Source organism: Anser cygnoides, chromosome 2 (assembly GCF_040182565.1).
Source record: "Anser cygnoides isolate HZ-2024a breed goose chromosome 2, Taihu_goose_T2T_genome, whole genome shotgun sequence".
Taxonomy (NCBI): Eukaryota; Metazoa; Chordata; class Aves; order Anseriformes; family Anatidae; genus Anser; species Anser cygnoides.
In genome coordinates this window covers 129,209,982-129,232,215 of record NC_089874.1, presented here as the reverse complement: position 1 = coordinate 129,232,215, position 22,234 = coordinate 129,209,982, and the positions used below count along the sequence as shown (strand labels likewise).

The 22,234-nt window shown below is 40.4% G+C and overlaps 1 protein-coding gene across 1 annotated transcript in view; it reads left to right on the top strand.

The window, feature by feature from the left end:
• The first annotated feature begins 1,329 nt into the window (after positions 1 to 1,329).
• EYA1 (EYA transcriptional coactivator and phosphatase 1) overlaps positions 1,330 to 22,234 on the top strand; it is a 164,422-nt gene continuing 143,517 nt past the window's right edge. Inside the window, exons 1-2 of the mRNA XM_048077011.2 lie at positions 1,330 to 1,574; positions 13,895 to 14,004. Of these exons, the coding sequence (XP_047932968.1) occupies positions 13,972 to 14,004 (33 nt within the window). The 5' untranslated portion in view covers positions 1,330 to 1,574; positions 13,895 to 13,971. The remainder of the gene's footprint in view (positions 1,575 to 13,894; positions 14,005 to 22,234) is intronic.

Below are 22,234 nucleotides of genomic sequence, written 5' to 3'. Positions count from 1 at the left end.
TAGTGTGATCCCATTGTCATGGATCAATGTGAGTGCAACTACCGAATTTAACGTGAATTACAGTAAGCTCAGTTTAATATCTTAAAATTGTGTTGTCCTAGATATAGTTTAATGAAAAATAAATATATATACACATAAAAATATCCAGTATCTAATAAGTCAAAAGTATGGCCTAATGTATTCATTTATTTTTTTTAAAACAACTGCACTTTGTCTCAGCTTGTCAGTGTGTTTGTATATGGCCCCATACTTGTCATTTTAATTCACCCTCACCCTTTAGTTTACAGGATGGCTATACTGGAGAAGAAACAAGTGGGGGAAATCCCATAATATCATTAAGAAGGAAGAATAGATTCCAATTGATTGGGATCCTTTAAGACAAACAGCTAGATACTCTATTGATTTGAATGATATTGCTTGCGTACCAATGGTTAAGGAAGATTATAAATGCTTGTGGGGATGAGATCTCACTTTCTCTAAAGTCAGAGAGATGTTTTGTACTTTCTGAAATTGTCATAGAAATGGATTGTGAAGATCTGGAAAAAAAAGTAGCTGAGGAGTATGTACTGAAGACAAGGAAATGTTTGAAATATTTGAAAGAGCTTGAAGCAATGGCAACTTTTTATTATTATTAATGCTGTTGTTGTTGTTATTTTGCTTGTCTAGGGAAGCACACCTTCCGGTTCAGGAAAGAAGAAAGGGAGAATGAGGCCTGGACTGCAGTGCTGGTCTTTAATAGTACACGTTAAAAAATCACCAGCTGAGCTCCTTCCTCAGGGACCAACCTGCCAAATGGAAGAGGGCACTCATTAACTTTAGACTTAGATGCCAGTGCTTCATGCTGAGTTTAAGTTCATACCCCCTGCACGGACAAGCAAAAATAATGTTTCACCACTGCTTTGCACTGACTTCGTACCTGAAGTACAAGACCCGGAGGATCAGCCCCATACTTTCTCTCTTCGCAGGTACTGAGGAGGGGATGCTGCGCACCAGCTCTGAATTTGGGGATAACCCGAGGTCCGAGGGGTCAGGTGCCACGTTCATCACAGCACGGCTTCCTCCACTCTTCCCATGCTGTCCTTGCTCCCCGGACTCACTCTTCGCCTTCTCCATCAGGGGCAGGGATGGCTTTCCCAAGAGCGGTGCATCCTCACCGGCCGGGGATGCTGCGGGTACCGCGGCGGGGCTGCACCCACGGCACTGGGGGAAGCCGGGATCCTCCGGCGCCCATCCTTCCCTTCCTCCGCTCTACCTTCCCTTTCAAAACACTACTCATAACAATAAAAAAAGCGGCTGTTTTTGCAGCCCCGGGAACGGAAAGCGGCAGCAGCGCGGCGCGGCCGGGCAGGCGCGGTGCTGCCGCCGGGCGAGGCGGCGGCGGCGGGAGGAGGAGGAGGAGGAGGAGGAAGAGAAGGAGGAGGAAGAAGAGGAGGCGGGCAGTCGAGCTGCACCGCTCCGCTCGGCTCCGGGGAAGTTTTCTCGGCGAAACCCCTCCCCGCCCAGCGCGGCTCCTCGCCACTTACCGCGCCTGGGGAGCCGCCGGGCCCGAGCCTCCACCCGGGAGGCCCCGCGGAGTAAGTGCGTGCCGAGCCGTGCCGAGCCGTGCCGAGCCGTGCCGGGCCGTGCCGAGCCGTGCTGGGGGCCGCGGGGGGCTCCGCGGGTGCGCAGCGCTGCAGGGCTGGAGGCGGGGAGGGGCGCAGCTGCGGGAGCCCCGGTGGGAAGGGGAGGACGGGTTGGGGGGTCCTGGGGGGTCCGGGGGGCTCGGCTGAGCTGAACGCGGGTTTGCGGGCAAAGAAATCTGCGGGGGCTTCGGTGCGGTTCGCACGGCCGCCTTGTGCGCTGTCCCCCGGCCTGCCGGCTCGGAGCGCGGCGAGTGCCAGGGGAGGTGTCCACGGCTCCTCCTCCTCCTCTTCCTCCTCCTCCTCCTCCGGCAGACCGGGAGAGGCGGCCGGTGCCGGGCCACGACGGCCGAGCGCTCGGCAGGGTCCCCGGGGGTCTTATGCGGCCGCTGCCCGCGCCCATGTGGGCCGGGGGAGGAAGGGGGCGAGGAGGGGCGAGGGGGCTCCCCCAGTTCGCTGCCGTCCCCGCATCGCCCAGCGGCTCGTTCAGGAGCAGAGGCGGCAGGGACGGGGGCTGCACCGCGGGCATCCCCCTCCTCTGCTCCCCTGCGGAAGGGTGCTTGGATGCGGCTGGCTGCGAGGTGCTTTTTGGCTGTTCTTAGTTTCAGGAGTCGAGGATTACTTTTGCTGAAAATACTTTAGAATTGAATAGGCTGTGCTTCTATCACCAAGTCAAATACCAGCGTTTTCTTCAATTATTAAAATATAACATTGTTTTGGTTAACGTTAATTTGGTGGGTTTTATATTTATTTATTTATTTATTTATTAAGGCTCTGAGGAACATAGTGTTGCATTTAAATTGCAAAGGGAAGAGTAGCACACATTGGTTTCTAGCAGCAAAACACTTTCATGACCTCACATGCTCTAATAAAATGCATTAGAATCACTTAACTATAGAATCATTCAGGTTGGAAAAGACCTCCAAGATCATCTGGTCCAACCTTTAACCTAGCACTGACATTACAAATGGTAGTATTGCAGTCTCTACCTTTGAATACTCACACTTTCCATAGTGTTTTTAAATAAATAAAAAAGGCTATAAGGAGAGAAATTGGTCATTCAGTGCTGCGAGAACTGATTCCCCTATTTTTTTCTAAACAGAGAATGTGGTGTGTGGAAAGTCCCTACAAAACAATTTCCAGATTAGAGCTGTTCATTCTCTGCCAAGAGCTGTGTAAGCATGAACCACAATGAGTGCAGTTGTAGGATCACAGAGCAGCCATGGAGCAGGTTGTCTGCACCAGAAAATAAGAGACAGAAGGAAATGTCCCTAACTGAGGACTACAGCTCATAGAGGGAGCTGGCCTATTTAACGCTAGTCCGGACACCCCCAGACCTTTGTGCTAGCCTGGAAACATTCTGCTATGGATTTCAGAGTAAGGTAAACTGCAGGTATCTGTGCCCTTGAGCAAACTTTCAAAACGTATGGATTAGTCTTAATGAATGGTTCAGCATCTTCAGCTCCCAGGCAGTACCCTTTTGCAGAATTTGTAATAGAATCACTAAAAATGTTTACAAGCCCTCTAAGCAAAAACTAAGTCACTGGTTCCTGACAGCTCTGTTATTTCTTCCAGGCCTGACATTTCATTTCTAATTTCTTTCAGTATCTGCATGTAAACTGTGTCATAAAAAAAGTAGAAAGAAAAAGGAGGAAGCAGGCCACTCTTTCTTGCTGATGGGTCCACCCTGCTTGTGTTGCAACTCCTGTTGCTTGGTGCTGGGTGAGGGGTGGGCTCCTCTGGCAGGAGAATTTTTAAATCTTTGAAGGTCATTTGAAAAGTTCTTCAAGTCAGACGGAAATTGGGGCCTCCTGCATCCTGTGCATTTAGAGAATTTGAGGCTATTTTCTCTGTTTCTTTCATTCAATTACTTAATTACAGAATCCATAAATATTATTGCTCAAAATAACCTTTCCTTCTAGATTTAGAGGGAGGGAAAGTGATATAAAATTAAGGGATTAAATTGGAGTAAGAGGCTAGAGTTTTTCCTTCCTTTCATCTCTACTCTTTTTATCTTTCAATGTTTAATCTAATATATCAAACATCACTTGATAATGATTTCTCAAATGTCCAGACGCTTTTAATGCCATTTTACATTTTTTAACCTCTTTGTGACACAGCATCACTTCTCACTCTGTCTCCAAGTGCTAATCATACCACACAACCATGGAAACAGTAGCAATGAGTTTACCATTAACTTCTATGAATCAGGCCAAGATAGCACCATCTCATAAAGAAGAAGGCTTTAGACCAATGTTTGACCAGATTTGGAGTTGCGACAGCAAGCTCTTGAGCTGTCCTGTGGCATGTGGGATGATTCCTGTCGGAGCCCAGGGGGTCTATGGGCAGTGGGGCCCTGCTGTGCTGGGCATCCCAGAAAAATCACTGGGGTGAGCTCCCAGCCTGGGAGGTGGGTCTGCATTTTTGCAGCTACCCTTATAATGAAGTGAGCTGTGAGAAAACTCTTTTTATTCTCATGAACGGAAATTGTATGTAAAGTCCTTAAAATCAAGCAAGCCACAGCAGGGTACTTCATATGCTTTTTAAAGCTTTTCCAACTCTAAGTTGTTTTTCTGTCCTTCCTATGTTGTTTCCATAGCAAGTCACACCTACTGACACTTAGGGCAGTTGGCCTAATTCCTGAAGTTTCTGACTTGCAATTACTCAGGCTTGAGTTCTTTATCATCTAAATATTGAGGAGGATTGCATGGTATCGTGTGGATAAATTTATTATTTTTAGCTTCTAGGTTATACAGTTCTCAAAGGAAAGAGAAACATTATGCTCAGGATTTTAATGGAATACATTCTTTACTTTCTCCTTTATTACAAAATACTATTTATAATAATTTATTTGTAACATTATTTGATAAATAAAACTAATTCATATTTTATAACAAATTGTACATCTAATGTCATATGGATTAAAACTATCTATCGCCTGCTATGTTTTTCATTTTTAGTGTGTTACTTTAGCCAGTGATACATAACAATAACTGCAGTTTTATCATGAACTATGATGATAGAAAAGATTACAAGAGTATTAGGATAAGCAAACTTGTTATAAGTGTGGCTGTTGCTAGAGGACAGGTTGATTTTAATGTCTTGAAGAACTTCAGTTGTGTTTCTCACTTTCTTATTTTTTCACATGTGTACATAAAAGTAATTCTTGTTGGCCAAAACAGTTTTGAAATGTGGAAAGTGGGAACTAAATACTGCCGTTTGACTAACCTGGTATATTTTGTGATAACCAAGAACACATAATGCATCGTTGTGTAGTTATGTAAGCAGAACCTATTTATCAAGGTTCCTAACCCTTAAGTTTTCAGTTTTTGTTATGTTAAAAATGATGATCTATTGAATGCATTTGCATGAAAACAGAGTTTGGCAGAAATCAGAGGAACAGAACGTCATCTGTCAAGCAAGAAATATGACAAAGTTGTACAAACCATCATTTATAAATATTTTTAAGCATTGTTTCCCAAGGAACTGGGAGTCCTACAAATGCTCTCACAATCACTTCCTTCTCCTCCCCTCTAATATTCACACCAATTGTCCAAATTTGGCAAAGATTTATTAGTGAGGTTTTAGTTTCACAAGAAGTGACTGCTGGCCAGGGAAGAGAGCTCCCAGACGGTGCCTCCACCCTGTACCCACTCAGAGCAGGGCAACGCCACAGGCAGCTCCTTCGTGGCTCTGGACAAGGGACAACGGGCACTGCCACTGCCTGGACAGCCCAGATGGGACTGCAGAGATGTGATGGGGATGGAGCAGAGCCCTGGGATTGCCTGCTGAGAGGCGAGAGCCAAAAGGCATAGCAGAAGAATCTGAAGGACAGCTTGCATCTCTGTTAGGTAAATATAACATCACCAATGTTCTAAAGATAACTTTTTAGCTAGTGGATTGTTGGTATTTCTGGTCACCTTGGGTCAGGCTTCCAAAGGTGTTTAGGTAAGTAAAGGCACAGCTGGGTGCTTAATGTCATTCATAAGGGTGCTTGCAGTTCAGATAAATAAATAGGGATAAATGGCTATGGATGTTTAACCTCCCAGGGTGCCTTTAAATATCCTACTGGACCTCATGTTGACAACTTTGACAGTTCAGTGATACAGCCTTCTGGTTTTCACAGGCTTTGGGCTGTTCGTTCACTTTCAATTGGACTTTCACAGAGATTGAAAGAGAAAAAAATAAAATAAAATAGAAAAATGTCTCCCATTTTCCATTTTCATAGGTGAGTCCAAATGGAGAAAATAGGCTTCTTCCACCTACTAGTGAAACTCACACCCACTGCAAATAAAGCTAGAACTTTACTGCATGATATAAAGTAGAAATATTTGTAGTTGGAAAACATAAATTCTAGCATTTGATCTGTTACATAGATTGCAGATAAGATGCTTGTTGCGGTACATGAAAGTTGTGACTTAGCCATGAACATTTGTCTTGACCTTGAGAGACAGCGAACATTTCTCATCATACAGAGCATGTAGGAAGGTAAAAAACCAGCAGCATCTTCAGCCTTACTCATGAAGACGTAAGGAAGGCCACTGATGCTTACATTCACCTGAATCTCAGTTGTTGGTTGGTCCAGGGTGGATGCTGGAAGTGGCATGCATGGGGAGACACTGGTGTCGGTCCCATGGGGAGGCAGCTGGGGTTTGGGCGGGCTGGGTAGCCCAGGCTCTGCACCACGCGCATGCATCTATGCTGCTCCCAAGGCCAGAGTGAGCCCCGAAGCAATCTGGCTCCAGCCCCGTGCTCGGGTCCCCTGTGCAGGGACATGCAGTGACTGGGGCACGGCTACCTCGCCTGTGAGTTTTCTTGTTGAGTGTTAGCTTTCCATAACCAGCATGACTCACTAAGACATGCTTTCTCTAACCCATCCTATTTGGGTATATTTTTCTGCTTTCTGGGTATATTTTTTCTGCTGTGGCTTTCACTGCTGAAAGTAATGCTGATAGTGTTTCTTGCTTAAATGCTTTTACTAGAACGGTGGAAGCTTGGGCTTTAATGTAGGTTATTGTGATTTCAAACCCAAATTCATCTGATTTATTTAAAAAAATGAATAGAAGTTTAAAAAAAAAAGATTAAAATAAAACAATTTCAACTAGAGGAAAATTACATTTAATTGTTCTGTGTAAGCCTTACAACTTTTACATGTGATTTGTGTTAATTATAATTAGCAAACCCTTACTTGTTTGTACTGTGATGTGCAGTAGTGGTACAGTTGTTTGTTGTTAGGACACAAACTTTTATAGACTTGCATATATTTTACAAACTACTTTAAAAGCATGTGTAAAATAAGTAATGCCCTACCTTTAATCTAAATTTGTAATAGGTGTAGAAAGGCTTCCTAAAGTACATATATAATTATTGCTCATTAGAAACACTGCACAGAACCACACAAGTTGAAAGTAAGCTTTGTATGTGAAGCATCTTGCACTTCTTTCCTTACTTAAGCAAGTATTCCAGTGGCATATTGTGGTTCGTAGCTCAACATTTAGCATGTGTGTATTTCATATTCTTAATTAACCATGATACTTAGTCTAATAGTTAGTGATAATCTGTGGATCTACTGGTTTTTTAGTGTATTTGACAGATAAAATGCAGAAAAAGGTTCAATTGCTCAAAAAACTCACAAGCTAAGGAATTGGCTGTTGCATTCTCTTTTTGTTCTCTTTATTAGTAATACATTGAAAAATCCAGGAAAAGTAGGGGCTCTTGTCATTTTTGGTAAGATCCCATGGATGCTTAGAGCAAAGTTATTTAATCCTAGTTTGAGGGACAGAATTTGGGTTGTAAATGGTGATTTTAACAATTTTTAAAAGCATAAGTGTCCCTTATGTTTTCACCTAAAAAGAATATTCTTTATTTCTCGCTCTAAACTGTTAGTGTTTTTCTTTGCTGAACAGTTTCAAACTACATTTCAGATACAAATAAAGTCGATCCCACTGGGTAGTTTAAACATCATATTAATTTTGTAAGTCATTAAAAAGAAATCTGGCAAGCAAGTTGCCAGTATAATTTTAACATTGTTTTACAGTTAGACTTTCATGTGTATTCAGTATTCAATGAAAAATATGATCTTTTGCTATGTTTGGAGAGCTCTACTTTTAGAATAACATTTTTGCTTTAAAATTATATATGTATGTGTCTCTCCCACTTTGGCTCTTTGTGGAGCTTCCTAACACAGCCTGCCTGTTTGGTGCCTCTTCCAGGGAGATGCACGAGGCAGTCCTGCCATCGTTGGCACACGTTTTGATACCTGATGCACATATTCACCAGGGCCTCATTCCTCTTGGCAATTTAAACCATTCCTGGCCATTGTAGATGAAGCAATCAGCACTAAAACTTTATCAATACATTTGCTGAACCAGTTGTATTTCAGTTGTAGAACTTGTAAAAAGAGTGGTAAAATAATAATCTCACTTGTGGAATTTTGCCCCCATATTTTGCCCCCACATTTTGCCCTTCTCTGATGTTCTGGCAGTTTTTGTCACTATTTTGGGGGGTTTCTTTCTCTTCATCAGGAGCAGTTTCTTTGTGTTTGACCATGTCTTTTCCAACTGTAGGAGACCAGAGAGCTTTCATGAGCTTGCTGAAATTAGCAGTCAGAATCCCATTCTTTGATAAACATGCCAGCATCTCGTCTGCTTATTTCTTCTGGAATAGAAGAAATTTCTTCTCGAAATTTTACACTATTCTAATTCCACTTTCTTCAAATAGCTTAGTTTGAATAATTGTGCTAATCAGGCACAATCATTTTTTCTGGGTGTTTTCCACTTGAATGGAAGATATTTCAGGTTATCAATTTAAATTAGCAAATTATTCCTAAGCAACTGAAGCGAATAGCAGTGAGAGCAGGCTGTGAAGAACTATGCAAGGACCTTATGAGACAAGTCACTAGAAAATACAAAGACAAATGAAATTATGTGTAGAGAACATAGACCTTGGGCCAACAGCGGTAGCTGTACATGAAAAGTGATGAGTACTGAGTTGACCCTCACCATTCAGAAATGAGATCTAAGCACTAAAGATAGTTACAAGAAAATAAGATTGGTGTTCAGAAATGGTCCTGTTCCCCAAGAATGAATGTTCAGATTTGTTAGGAATCCAAAAAGTTTACATGGGTTCAAGAGGAAAACAGATGAGAGAGCTCTGTCAAGGGTGTCAGGACAGATAACTACACCAGGCTCGGTAAGTTCTCTGAGCTGAAATAGCAAGAAGCTGGGAAAATATAGGGGAAATGACATATGCTTATTCTGTTCTTGCTCTTCTGTGCTCATTTATGGCCATTGCCAGAGAGGGGAACAGGAAGATTGTTGGTCTGAACCAGTATCATGGTCCTTGTGTTCTCAAAGCAAGCTTGTTAGACGTAATTGCATATGGGAGAAATGTAACACTAAGTCTGTTGTCAAATGTCTTCAAGATATACTTAGGCTACTGTATTGTAACAATTTTATAAATATAATCTGGATTTGTAATGTAGTACAGTTATATTTCCCAGTCTGTCACTGATATAATTTGACTGGGCTTCATTCCTTGTTTTCATAGCTCTCCTTTCCCATTTTCTTTCTTCCTGGTCCTCCATCTGTTATTTTGATCCAGTAACACAAGCTTTTTGTATAGGTTGATGAAACCTCATGTGTCTTCAGAAGAAATGTTTGTTTTTATTGAGATTAAAAACATTAAGGAAGCACCATAATTTTTGGTTTTAATTAAAAAAAATCTATTTATTTTAAAGTTAAAAGGGATTCACCCAGATAGACAAAATATCTAGATGTCTAATTTATAGTAATGACTCACAAAGAATGAGATTATTTTGGTACTGATCTAGATATCATAGTGAATGTTAGTGCCATGGGATTTACACATGCCTGGCCAGGACACTGGGAGTGCTTATTCTTTGTTTAGAAAGGAAAGCTTACCAATAAACCAATAACATTCAAATTTTTCAGCACTCTTCTGTGGAAGTTTATGCCAGCCATGAATCCTGACACTTCATGCATTTCTGGTCTGGGTTAATGGAACAAAGGTGAATTGAGATGGACGTGGATATTTATGGGCATGCAAAAGCAGTGACCTACCTAATGTGCTGTTGTAGGGTGTTACCTGCAGGCTGCATGTCCACAGAGGGCTTTGAAACTGGCCCGGAGTCTGCCCTTCGGTCAACACCAGCATTGTAGATGGTGCAGGATGTCTTCCAGCAGATGTGCGTGTTAGGTCCTGCGCATCTGGGCACCTCTCTGTTTTACTGCAGTCCCTGAGGCTCACTGGAAGGGAGGATGCTGTATTGCATCTGCAGTAGTTCCAGGCTGAATCAAAGGTGGTCTTCAGTCCAAGCACTGGATTTAATGGTTTATAAAGCTGCTGAAAGGTCTCTACTTTTTTTTTTTTTTTTTAATATCTTTCCCTCTTCCTCTTTATTTCCTTTCTTTTTTTTTTTTTCTTTTTGGTTTTTAGCTGTTACACTTGGCAAGTTTCTTTCCTACCATTTGGAAATAATTGTTTTCTAAATACTACACAGTATATCTGCCAAATTTAACACCTTAAAAGGAAGCAGGGGCAAGAGACCTACCTGGGAATGTAGTAAATGTAGTGATCCTTTACCAAGTGCTAAAAAGGAAACTTCCCAAATATAGCACCTAAAATCAAAACCATCAAGTTCCCAACATTAACCATAAAATATCACAGGCTATCACCTAAGCAGTAAAAAAAAAAAAAAAAAGTTCACATTTCACCCAGCCTCATAACTTCCTTCTTTCTTTCTATACCCAGTGATAAAGCACGTGTAGCTTTTATCTATTATTCTCTTTTAGCAAATGAGTATGGTTTGGGGACATACAATCTTTATCTAGTCAGTTCATGAGAAAGCATGATCAGTCTGGCAACTTATAAAAAAAAAAAAAAGGAAGCAAAAATAAAAAAAGAGCACTGCTAATATTAAAAGTGACCTCATCTTGGAGAGTTTTGAAATGGCATGACTAGCCAGGAGGTTCTGCATCAGAGCAGCTCTATCGCTGTCACAGGAAAAAGGAAGAATGTTTAATCCCATCTCCTTCAGGCATCCTTGGAGATGGGAATCGGAAGGTGGCCCAAAGTATCGTTGTGTTCCTGCTGTTTCTGATTGCAGTTAGTTTCCGTAGAGGCTCACTGCAGCTGAATGTGTGTTACGGCAGCCCTGGGACAGCTATGAGATGCATATGTTAGTGGGAGAGTAGGGCTTGCATGGGAAATGCAAAGCTTTTATGGAGAACAGCTCGGCAAGCGTAAGAAATCGCATTAAGTGTCCTTAAACGTCAGCATTGGTAAGTGCTGGGAGTCAGCCGTGGCCAGATACTTTTTGGTAAAACCCTTACGTTTAGTGACATCTGTGCAAGACATCACCTCCACCATCATCGCCCAATCCTCAGAGATTATTTCAGTGTGTCCCTAATGTGCTTAACGTCTGCCTCCCCTGTAACCGGCCTCTTGATTTGGTCAGATTTCCAGGTAGGTGCTCAGCACACAGCAGAGGAGGGGGACAGGGACAGCCCTTATGGGACAAGGAGCTCAGTGAAGCTGCTGGCCCACCTTGGCAGTCTGGCCAGGGAGCCTTGGGCAACCTTACCGTGCCTGGCTGCAAAGGCAGGCATTACGATCTGTGCGTGCAGAGACAATCGCGCGGTGTTGGATAGCATTTTGGAAAGAAGGGAATAAAACCCACAGTGAGCCACTTTGTGTGCTTCTTTGCTCTTTGTGTTTTTATTCCCTTTAAAATGGTAATAGCTGCTTGGAAAAGGGGGATGCTGGTTATCGCACCTGGTGCATGAGTGCTCCTTTATCTGGTTGGACTCCAACTGCTACCATCGTGTATTTAATAATAATATTTAACCAAGCAAATGATTTCAAAAGTAGTAGAGAAAAATAAAAGGGGATATGTATGTTCATGACTTCCCTTCAATTTAGATCTTGTCTGTCTCAATAATTTGAGGTATTTTCCCTCATATTTGATGGCATATTTTGCATATAACAACTTCTCTGTAATAGATACTCTATGTAATTTAGATGTAATTTTTGATAAATTAACAACTCTAGGGAATTTAATTAGTTTTCATAAAGCTTTACTAAAAGTTAAAAATAACCTAAAATGACAATTATAATAGGGATAACAAAGTTGCTCTTGTTTAGGTTTAAAAGGTCATTTTTTAAAAAATCAAAATTACTTAATTGCCTTGTAAATCAGCTGTTCTGCATTAATGTCTAAGCCCTCATGTTACTGCTAGCTTGATTCTGCTGCCAGAGGTCTCTAGTATCTGCCGAGGAAGACAAGTCTTTGCCCCTAAAACGGGGAGGGTATATATAGGACCATTTCTTAAATCTCCTTTGTAATGACTTGGAGGGGCAAAATACGCCAGAGCAATAGTGGGCTCTTTTGATGCTGATGTGTTATAGGAACCTCTCCCAGAGAGAGATACTGTTCTCTCAGCAGCTTCTGCAAGTTACTTTGTCTAATTACAATTGAACTACAGTATACACTAAAGAATATATGCTTTTTCCTTATGGGCTTTAATAGAAAATGCATTTTAAATGCAGACGATTACCAGTCTTGGTAAAGTTTTCTTTCCATTAGTAAAGAGAGCATTGCTGATCTGAAAATCTGTCAGGTCATCCACATACCAGCATTACATCAATTGACTTTTGAATATTTTTCCATTAGAAAAGGCTCCATTTTATTCCCTCGCTGAAGTGGCAGACTTTCAGCTAGTGCGGTTTTTCCATTTATTGAATTTTGCAATAAAAGAGTTTTTGAAACAGATGTCAGTCATTGCTTAGGAGTGAGGCATTGTTAGAGATCTGTTTTCTTCTGCTCTTTGCTATGTATTTGTTTTTTAAGTTAAAAGAAAGTCTTCTCTTCTCCCCCCATAATTTTAATTGTCACTTTTCAAAGCCCTGAATCATTTTCTAACCTATAATCTGTTGTCAGAACAAATATGAGCACCAAACCCTGATCTCACAGAAATATTTCAGATTAGCCATTGTTCTCAGCAGGAGCAGGACTGGTTTAGTCTCTCAATTGTAAACCAGAAACAAGGGAGTGGACGTGTTACAGAAACATGTTTCATATTAGTATCTTCCTTAGGGTGTGGATTGGACCTGTTAACACTTTCTTAATGTTTAAATTTTATAAAAGTAGCTGAATTTGTGCAATGAATAGTGTCTGGTATAAGTTTATAGTGCACAGAACAACTCATCTTGAAGGGATTTTACTTTCTTGCAAAAATCCCATTCAGGTAGAAAGATGCAGAATAACATTATGTATCCTGAAACATACATGTATCTTTAATATATAAGGACAAATTGAATATCTGCAGGCTATCAGATCGTCCCTTGTCATAGATGAGCAAACTGCTATAGTTACATCTCTGAGTACTTTAAAAAAAAAAAAAACAACAGACAAACAAAAAAACAGTTTTATATTTTTATTATCCTTTAGCAGACTGCATTTACCCCTGTCTATTAAAAAAGTGACATTTTGTCTAAGGAATATTTTTGTTAGCTTTATTTGATTTGTTTGAATGATTAGTTCTAAATTTTAGGAAGGTCACCCTGTATTATTCTAAAGAAAATTGTCTCTGTAAGGAAACCATATTCTGAGCTGATGTCTGTTGGGGGGGATAAACATTTGTTAATTTACCTCAGTGCTTCACTGTTATTTTTAACATCAAAGAACATGGTTTCCAAAGGTGAGAGAACACCAAGCATCCCATATTTATAATTTATGGGTTTAGGACTATAACCTAATGTAAACTTGAAGAGATTTAGTATAATAATATCCTTTGCTTGAGGGTAACGTTTTGAAAACTTCATGGATTTTTTCTTTTATCCTGGCTCAATCTACAATCATATTTCTTTGTTATTATTTCCTCTTAGCATTATAGTACAATTGACATTGATAGATAACAGGGAGAAGCTGAACTTCATAAAAAGAGGAAAAAAAAAAAGCCTTCGTGTATTGTTGGCACAGAAATAACGGCCGTGGAGGAGTTTCTGGCTGACTTTTATTTGTCTGCTGACAGCAAGCGCAACAGGGCTCTTGCCGACTGCCTTTGGCTCCTGTAGATCTGTAATAAACAGCTCAAGCATATATATTTATTCTATAGATTAATCCAATTTGTTGAAGAAATTTGCTCCTAACTTACAAATATGTGTTAGTTAATGGAAACTTTCAGATGGAAAGATCAGCTTTTAATTTCGTGCCAATTAATTAATTCATCTATGTGGTACTGTCTTTTCCACAGGTGTGTGTGTGTACTAGGACTGTTTGAACCTCACTGTAACTAATAGTCCGTATGTAATTTGGAAGAAGAAATCTTCAATGGAAGACCCCCAGGGAATAAATGGGAAGTCTGTAAGTAAACAGCATGTCAGTCCTAAGAAAAAAGTGATTGCTTTTAAAGTAGTAATTATTTTTGTTGCAACCAAGTCGCTGGAAAGCTTTAGAAAGCTGCATGCACTTTTAATGATTGGAAGCAGTGGATGATGAAATTATTTCACTGGTGGAGGCCTATGTGAAAGCTACATTGCTTAAGAAAATATGTATAGATTTAAAAATATTTTTCTTCAATAGTTCACATTGCAAGGTGATGATTGTTGCTTTCTCTAAGAAATATTCAGGTTGCTGCATTTATATTATTGTTAACATTTTGATCTGTTAGAGTTTTCATTCCATTATCTGAAGTTATTTCATTTTGCCCATGTGAACTCCTAGCTGCGGTCTTGTGTACCATGGCAATTTTTTTTTTCTTAAAAAAAAAAATCTTCAGCATCTTTTTTGTTTCATGTCAATGCCTGTTTAGAAAGTCGCAATGGTAATAATTTTTGAAAACTATCAGACATGGTTAATACCATTTTAAAATAATACTTCATGCATGGTCAAATGATTAGTGTATGTTATGGATTTGTTAGTTTAGTTTGTGATATCATTCTTGGCACTCAGTGAACACTATAATGCCATATAGATGGTTTTATTCTGGAATGTTTTAACAGAAACAGTACACATTAAAACTGCCCTATTTTTATGAGTTGTAAAATAACTCCAACAACTACTATTTGGTAAATTTGATTAGACTTATTTCTTGCATTTTTTTCTGGCTTATTTTCTGCATTTGACAGTACTCTCTATCATCTCTCACTGTTTCCCTTGTATAACCAGTTTCCCCGACGCTTGTGTTAGTTTTTCACATAGCAACAGAGTAGAAAGAAATCAGCCACCTAATAACAAGCCTGCTGTGTTGTGTTTTTGTTGCACTTCTCGTCTAGTGTCATTTTTACTGTCTGAAGCAATATGGTTTTGATTATTTTCCAATGTTCATTTATTCCACAGTCTGTCTCTATGTGTACATTTGGGTATTTATCCATCGCTGCTACAGCAATGTGTGAAAGGGACCAATTCAGCCCTAGAGAAAGGAGTGGCCATGGTTACTGAGTAGTGCTAAACAGGGATGGTCCTTGTTGCAGTTGCAGGCATGGAGCTTTCAGCACCACCCAAGCCCAGTCCTTGTTGTATACCAGATCAGGGTTTTCTCTGTGCATGAGAAGCATTTTCCCGAAGCCAACAGGGTTTACTGCGGCTCCCACTGCAGTTCTGTCCCTCTGGATGGCCAGCAGAGCCTGTGCTTCTGGTGCTGCAGTGGGCTTGGGTCTAGTAATCGTCTGCTGGAGCCATATGTAATGACAAATGTAACTGTCACTCTGTCACTTAACATAACGGGAGTATTAAGGGAAATATTTGTTCATGGTTTGGCACTACCAGCACTCCTGTTGGGGTTATTCATTCCATTCCTTCTTTTCACCACTTAGTCCAGAGAGCCTGTAAAACACTTCATCTGCTCAGAATTTCCCCTCGCATTACCCAAGTGGGTGGTAGTCATGAATGCTATCAGGATTATCAAAATCTAAAACAGTAACTGCTGAATAGACTTGCTGCATCGAAAAGCACTTAGGCTTCTGTAACTGCGAGAACCAGACAGCCCCAAGGTATACAACCCAAGGCAGGATTACCACTGTGGTATTTTGCCTATGGACCACTGTGACTTTTCTGACTGCCAAGTCATTAGATAGGCTTAAAATTGTGGTAGTACACTGGTGGATCAAATCCTGCAATTAGGTCTCTCTTTAATTCATTCCTAGTTGGATAGGTTGCTACTTTTGCAACAGTCAGTAGGTAAATGTGGAGATTTCTTAAAATAGGTAGTCAGAAGTTAGAATAGTCTCTGTGAAAATGAAGACAATGGTGTGAACACTCTTTTTGTTTATTCTGCTCTTTGTGTGTGTATGCGAGAAAGGGAGGGGGAGAGATAAACACTCTGCAATTACAACACACAACAAAACAACAAAAGCTGTTTGTGGCTTTAGATCCCTAACACATATAGCCACTCCTAAAGCTTCTTGGTAGTCTACAGGAAAAGAGGAAAACTTTTCTGCAAGTGCCAGCTGAAAGATACTTTGATTATGGAACTTGCAAATGTAAACTTCCAATGCAAATTTTGCCGTGGAAGCAATTTCAAGTACACATAGGTAAGGGAGGAGCTTTATTCAGCAACTGAGAACTGAAAGTATGTAATGTTTTAGGAAACCAGAGCTAGATGGACAATGGGGGAAGTAGCAGAAGACTGAAAAAGGAAAGGAAAAGGAAAAAAGTTTATCTGACAACACTGTGAAAGAATAGATGAGTAGATACTACGCCACTTTCTTTGACCAAGATCTCTCTGTTAGGTGCAAGACAGAATGGTGTTTCACCTGGGAATGCAGCCTGTTAGTATTAATGCGCACAAGAGGATACCGCAGTAAGCCCAGTAGGCTAGATTCTGCTCCCTGTTATATTCATACAGCTGAGAGGGGATTTTAGTATCTAAGCAACACTCTCATCACCTGGAGAAGTGGTCCTAATGGTACTGTAATGCATTTGGTTCATGTTCTGTAGGAAGTGCCTGGCTAGTGCTTCATAATGTGCTTGTAAACTTGAGTGCTGCATCTGCTCCTGCCTTTCTCTTACTAGGTGCCTGAGAAGGAAGCACAATGCAGATTTGACGTTGCCTAGACAGAGGATATCAGTGTATTATCCTGCCTGAAAAGGTCACCGATGTTCAGTTGCTTTCTTTCCAAGAAAGAAAAGGCTTTGAAACAAAACCTTTAGTTACTCTCATGGAAGGAAAGAGTGTTCTCTTCATGTTTTTGCCCTTGGTCCATGCTGTTACTGTGTAAGGCAAAAGGTAACAGCAAAACAAGAAGTTCTGAAACATTTCTGTCAATATAAGTAGTTTATACCCAAATGATTGATTAGTAATAAAAGAGGTAGACAAAGAGGATAGTCTTAAGTCTACATCTTATTGACTGGAATTGGATATGAATGTAGAAGCTCTACAGCTCATGCTTTAGCTGTACCTGTTCTTCCTGAGAGCTCCTCTGGAGAAACACTGCTACTGAAACTTGCAAGCGGGATCAGGTTTATTTTTTGGCTAGGTGGTCTTGTTGCCTGTCTCTGATATATGAAGGGGAGGTTCTCTGAGGGCTTTGTTAATGGAGGGAAGGTGGTTTGCTGATGATATATGCATCTGTTAAGGATGTTCCATTCATGTTTTATCAAGCAAGAACTCTCGAATCATTATTCAAGAATTCTTGAATCTTTTAAGTTTTCTATGGGTTATTTTTTATTTGCATCTCTGTATTAATAAACTGGTCATTAATTTCAACCCATTTTGTCAGTGAAGCAGAGATCTCAGTGATAACTAATGTCTTAAAAGTTACTACAGTGGGGCTGCTTTAATGACTGGGCTGTTTGATCTCAAAAATATTCAAAATGCTTTGCTGCTCACTTTGCTGATCTTCCTGTGGATCCACCTCTCCAGTTGATTGAATCTGCAACAAACATGAACAAAATAATATAATTTGGCTTGCTACTGAAATCTGCAAGTATTATACATAGCCAACATGGTTAAACCTTGAAGTTCCATGCATAGGGTTGTATCCCATGACAGATTTGCTGTGCTAGTGCTTCAGTCTCTGAGTTTGTAAACTTTGTTCTTCACGGTAGCTCATCCCTGATCCTGCCAGTTACTTACATTAAGTCCCATTGCTCATACATACCTGAGAAGAAAAAAAAACACATCCTGTTTAAATGTTTTTGTGATGAAAATGTCAGTTTTGATGTTAGACAAATTCCGATTGTAAGGAAACTGAGAATGGGTCATTGCATACTAAATTGATTTCAAAAAATTGATTTAAAATTTGTTGTGGCTTACATTTGTGGTAGACTAAATCTCTACCAATCCCAAATTTGGCATTGACATGAATACTTTGCCCTAGAAACCCTAGAAGCCTCAGACATGTGACAAACACTGACAATCCTAAGATTCTGTTTTGATATGCTTGAGATAGACATATACCTGTATCAGAGGTACCCTGTTAACAGCCTTTTAAAAACTTGCAAAAGGGTATTGTGGAAGTAAGGAGGCATTTTAATTCATTTGATTTGTCTAATGATTTTTTATTTATTTTTTTTAATGCTTATTTTTCACTCAGTTGTAAGATTCAACACAAGGAAGTTTTCACACGTAAATATTAGCATGTTTTCAGAAATTACTAGACCCTGTGGGGATATTTTAGAGGGTACTCCTTCCCTGTCAGTGTGTCTTTGCTAGCAATGTTAGGTTATTATATGTGGCACACAATACCTTTCATTCCTACCTACCCTGTCCAGGCTCAGAGTTGAAAATACTCATTGCAAAATTGTACTTCAAGAAGTATTTTCAGTGTTGAGCATCTTTGATGATGAATTTTGCCCATCTATAAAACAGAGCGAAGACTCTGAGGCCCTCAGCAGTCAGGTTAGATCCAAACAGCATGCACCCAATGAGCCAAGAAAGGAGGTGCTCGTAGTCTGCTTCAGCAGTTAGTCTTCTCTAATTCCCCCTGCAGCCCCCAAACCTCAGCTTTCAGTCGTCACTCTGGGCAGCCTGACTGCATACTTCCAGCTCCTGGCTCCTCCAGGACACTGCTCTCCTGGTTGCCCTAGGCTGCGCAGTGGTGCCATGTATCGAGGAATGGTGCTTGCATGGCAAATTCACTTCATTGCTTTGCTAATGGAAAGATGCAGAGCATCAGCAGAGTTTCAGCAAGAAAAAGGAGAAGAGAAAAACAAAACAAAACCAACATCCAGCACCTGGCTGCAGCAAAATAATGAATTTTGCAGCAAACATGCGAGATTCTGTGGAATCTTGGAACAACGCCAGACTCCACGACCACAGAAATGCTGAGTCTATGGGGCCCAGAGAGAGATGGCTGGGGCAGTTCACATCTCTCCGTCTTTGTTTCAAGCTCTTTGCAGTCTTTCAGAGGCATCAGATTACACTCCCTTCACATTTTCAAGGTTATCTTCGCTACTAAGAGGGCTAGAAAGTTCATTTTGTTTGGAGGTGAGCTGAGGTTGGGAAGGGAGGCTTTCTAGGCCAGGTGCGGTTGCAGAGGCCACTGTCACAGTGGTGGGTGACAGCCAGACAAGGCCCAGCTTTGAACAATGCCTTTGACAGCACACACACTCCTGTTACCTGTATGTCACCTAGGGGGAAAATGTCTACTAGAAAAACGGGTGAAAATACAAGTATTTTAACTTCAGTTGAAAACTTATAGCATTGTCTCCAGCAAAGATTATGTATGTTCATCCTACCTGGGTTTATCCCCAAGTATGACACAACACTGTGTTCTCTTCTGCCTTTCCTTGCTATTCTGAAGAAATATAACACGCTTCCTTTTTGGAAAGCTCTTCAAGGCAGTAACCAACAAGCACTGTACAATTGCAATCTGTAACTGAGACTATAAAAATGTAACTGCCTGCACCCTTCCTACTCCCCTTCCCCTCACTATCTGAAATTGGTCGGATATTGAAGACATAAGCCACAAAACCAACTTCTAACACTCAGTAAGTGTCAAAAATAATGAACAGCCAGAACTAGCTGATGTATAGAAGTTTTAGAAATTGAAACGAGCAGCTGTTAGGCAGCCTGTGGTAGCTGTTCAATCAGGAACAATCAGTAGAATTTTTTCTTCAGAAATATTTTAGTGACAATGCTCATGAAAATTGTAATTCTTTGTGGACAGTTTGTAGACAGAGGAGTATACCTTATTCACTGCAAACTATTCTGGGGTTTGGGATAATACCACGGAGGAATTCTTGTTACTTAAGACATGCTTTCCCTAATCTGTGGCACAAATCCTGCAGTGCTGTAAGCAGAAATGCTTGTATCACTGAAAAGTGTAGTTCTACTTACATGTTGTAGTGTCATGCATACTCATAAGTCATTGTGGGAGCAGAGCAGAAACACGGCATTCATCATACCTCTTATTCTTGTGATTTTCTGCCAATAATAATTCTTAATAATAATTCTAGTTAATTCTTGGTGCAGGCACATCAGTGCTGACTTTACAGTCACAGCTTTAGGAGCGAGACAGAGGCCTTGCAGGGGTTTGGTTGGGGTCAGCAAACACATATCACTGCTGGTTTTAGATGTACCAACTCAGAGAGGTGGATCTTTGTCTTTTTTATGGTGCGAGGCATTTTTAGATTGCCTTATTAAAAATGGATATATATATATATGTGTGGGTGTATAATGGTATATATAATTAAAAGTATACAGCTCATCTGATTCTTTCCAGCTACTATATATGCACTATATACATACTGTTCTGTGTGAAGTCTCCCCTTGAAAATCTTGATGGAGCTGTAGCTTAGCCCTTACCAGTAAAAAGCAAACTGCCAGTGAAGTTTATTTTCTTTTTTACTAAGTTTTCTGGACCATTGTTCCGCTTGAGGAGCCATGTTTGTTAGTTTTGGCTCTCTGACTTTTCTTCCTTAAGGGTAAACTCTCCTTAGGCAGTTGTACAACTATGCATTAAAAGACTGCATAGCAGTTTATTCACAGCCTAAGCTCCAGCAGAATTCAACTGTGTGACTTCCTGGCTTGAGCGGGGGTGCATCTGTAATGTAAATACCTACTTGATTTTGTGGAAAACCAGGACGTTTTGTGTTTGCTCTTGTAAAAGATTCCTGCTGGAAGCATAACTTTAAAGTTGGCATTCAGCCTTCTCTGCTGTGACTCGGATACTGATCTGATTTTGTGCTTTCATGGACATTTTTATATTTTAAAATTTTTAATTCAACATTAGCTTTGCTTACAAGCTACAGAGCAGAATAAAATCGCATTACAAACATTGTAGTATTAGATTTTATCACCATTTATTTCTTCTCGTCTGCCCAGGGATTTCTACATGTTCAGTAGAACTAATTTGCAGTCAGACACTGAGGTCTTCTAGAAGGCCAGCAGGCTCCACAAACTAATTTATCCAAATAACCAATCCCTCATAGGCCAACCATAGAAGGACACCAAAATGGCCTAAGCAGGCAAAGCCCCCTTTTGAAGTCTGGAATGTTTTGACTGACTTGAAACAGGCGGCAGGAATGAAGGGATAATTTTCAGTGACCCATGGGACTTTTTTGCCATTTTCAAATATTAGGTAAAACAAAGAGAAATTGCTTGTTCTAATTTAGAAAGACTTAGCAATCCGGAAGGTAACCAGACTCAGAATGGAGTACTGAGGTATCTGGCTGAAGTTTACTCTGTGCATCAAGGGCTTGTGTCTGGCTGTATAGTATTTACACATGAAAGCACATGCACACACACATGGCTTTATTTACACATACACATAGGTAAACTAATTTTTGAATTTCATTTTTACAAAAACTTGTTAAGGAATATGTCTGTAGTAATGCGCAAACTACCTATGCCTATGTACTGTTTTTCTTGAAACGATCATTTTTAATCAGAAGGGCATGTTGTTGCTTCTTACAAGGCTGGAATCTTCACTCAGCTGCAAAGACTTCTGTGCCATACCTGTTTTCTCATACACCCTCTCCTGGTGCCATTCAAATAAGCACAGAAATTATGTTAATTTTTAAGTAAGATTCCTAGTCTGAAGTAGTCTCACAGACAGAAAGGGGAAGCATTTTGATGTGTATGTAAAAACACAATTCTTTACGGACACTTCTAGGGTGAGAAAGATAATATGAATATTCAAAAACAAAATTAAAACATTACAGATCAGGTACTTCATGTCCGTCTGTTTAAATGTATATGTTGAAGAAGGCGTGGGGCAATTTCAGCAACTTCACAGATTTCAGCAGCTTCTTTAGAGGCACACTTCTAGAAAATTTTTATTAGATTTGCCATGGAGATTTAAGTGATAGATCCAATTCTGTATTTAACAACACTAATGACTCAGACCAGCTACAGCTTTGAGCTTTGTCCCCATGACATTGATTCATAGATAAGATGGGGCTTCCTGGTGGAAAGTGTTGTCTATACAAAGGAATCACTAAGCCATTAGTGAGGTTTCTCTACTCATGCTTAATAGAAATATGTTTCCTTAAAACAGTATTTGGACAAGAATACTGGTCACCAGTTCACCCTTTTCCTTCAGATATCTTTTGTGGCTCTTGGGAGCCATACAGAACATAACATTCATGGGTAAGGCAGATGCTGAACACCATTCCCTATGTAGTCACACTGATACTGCAGGCTTAGGGG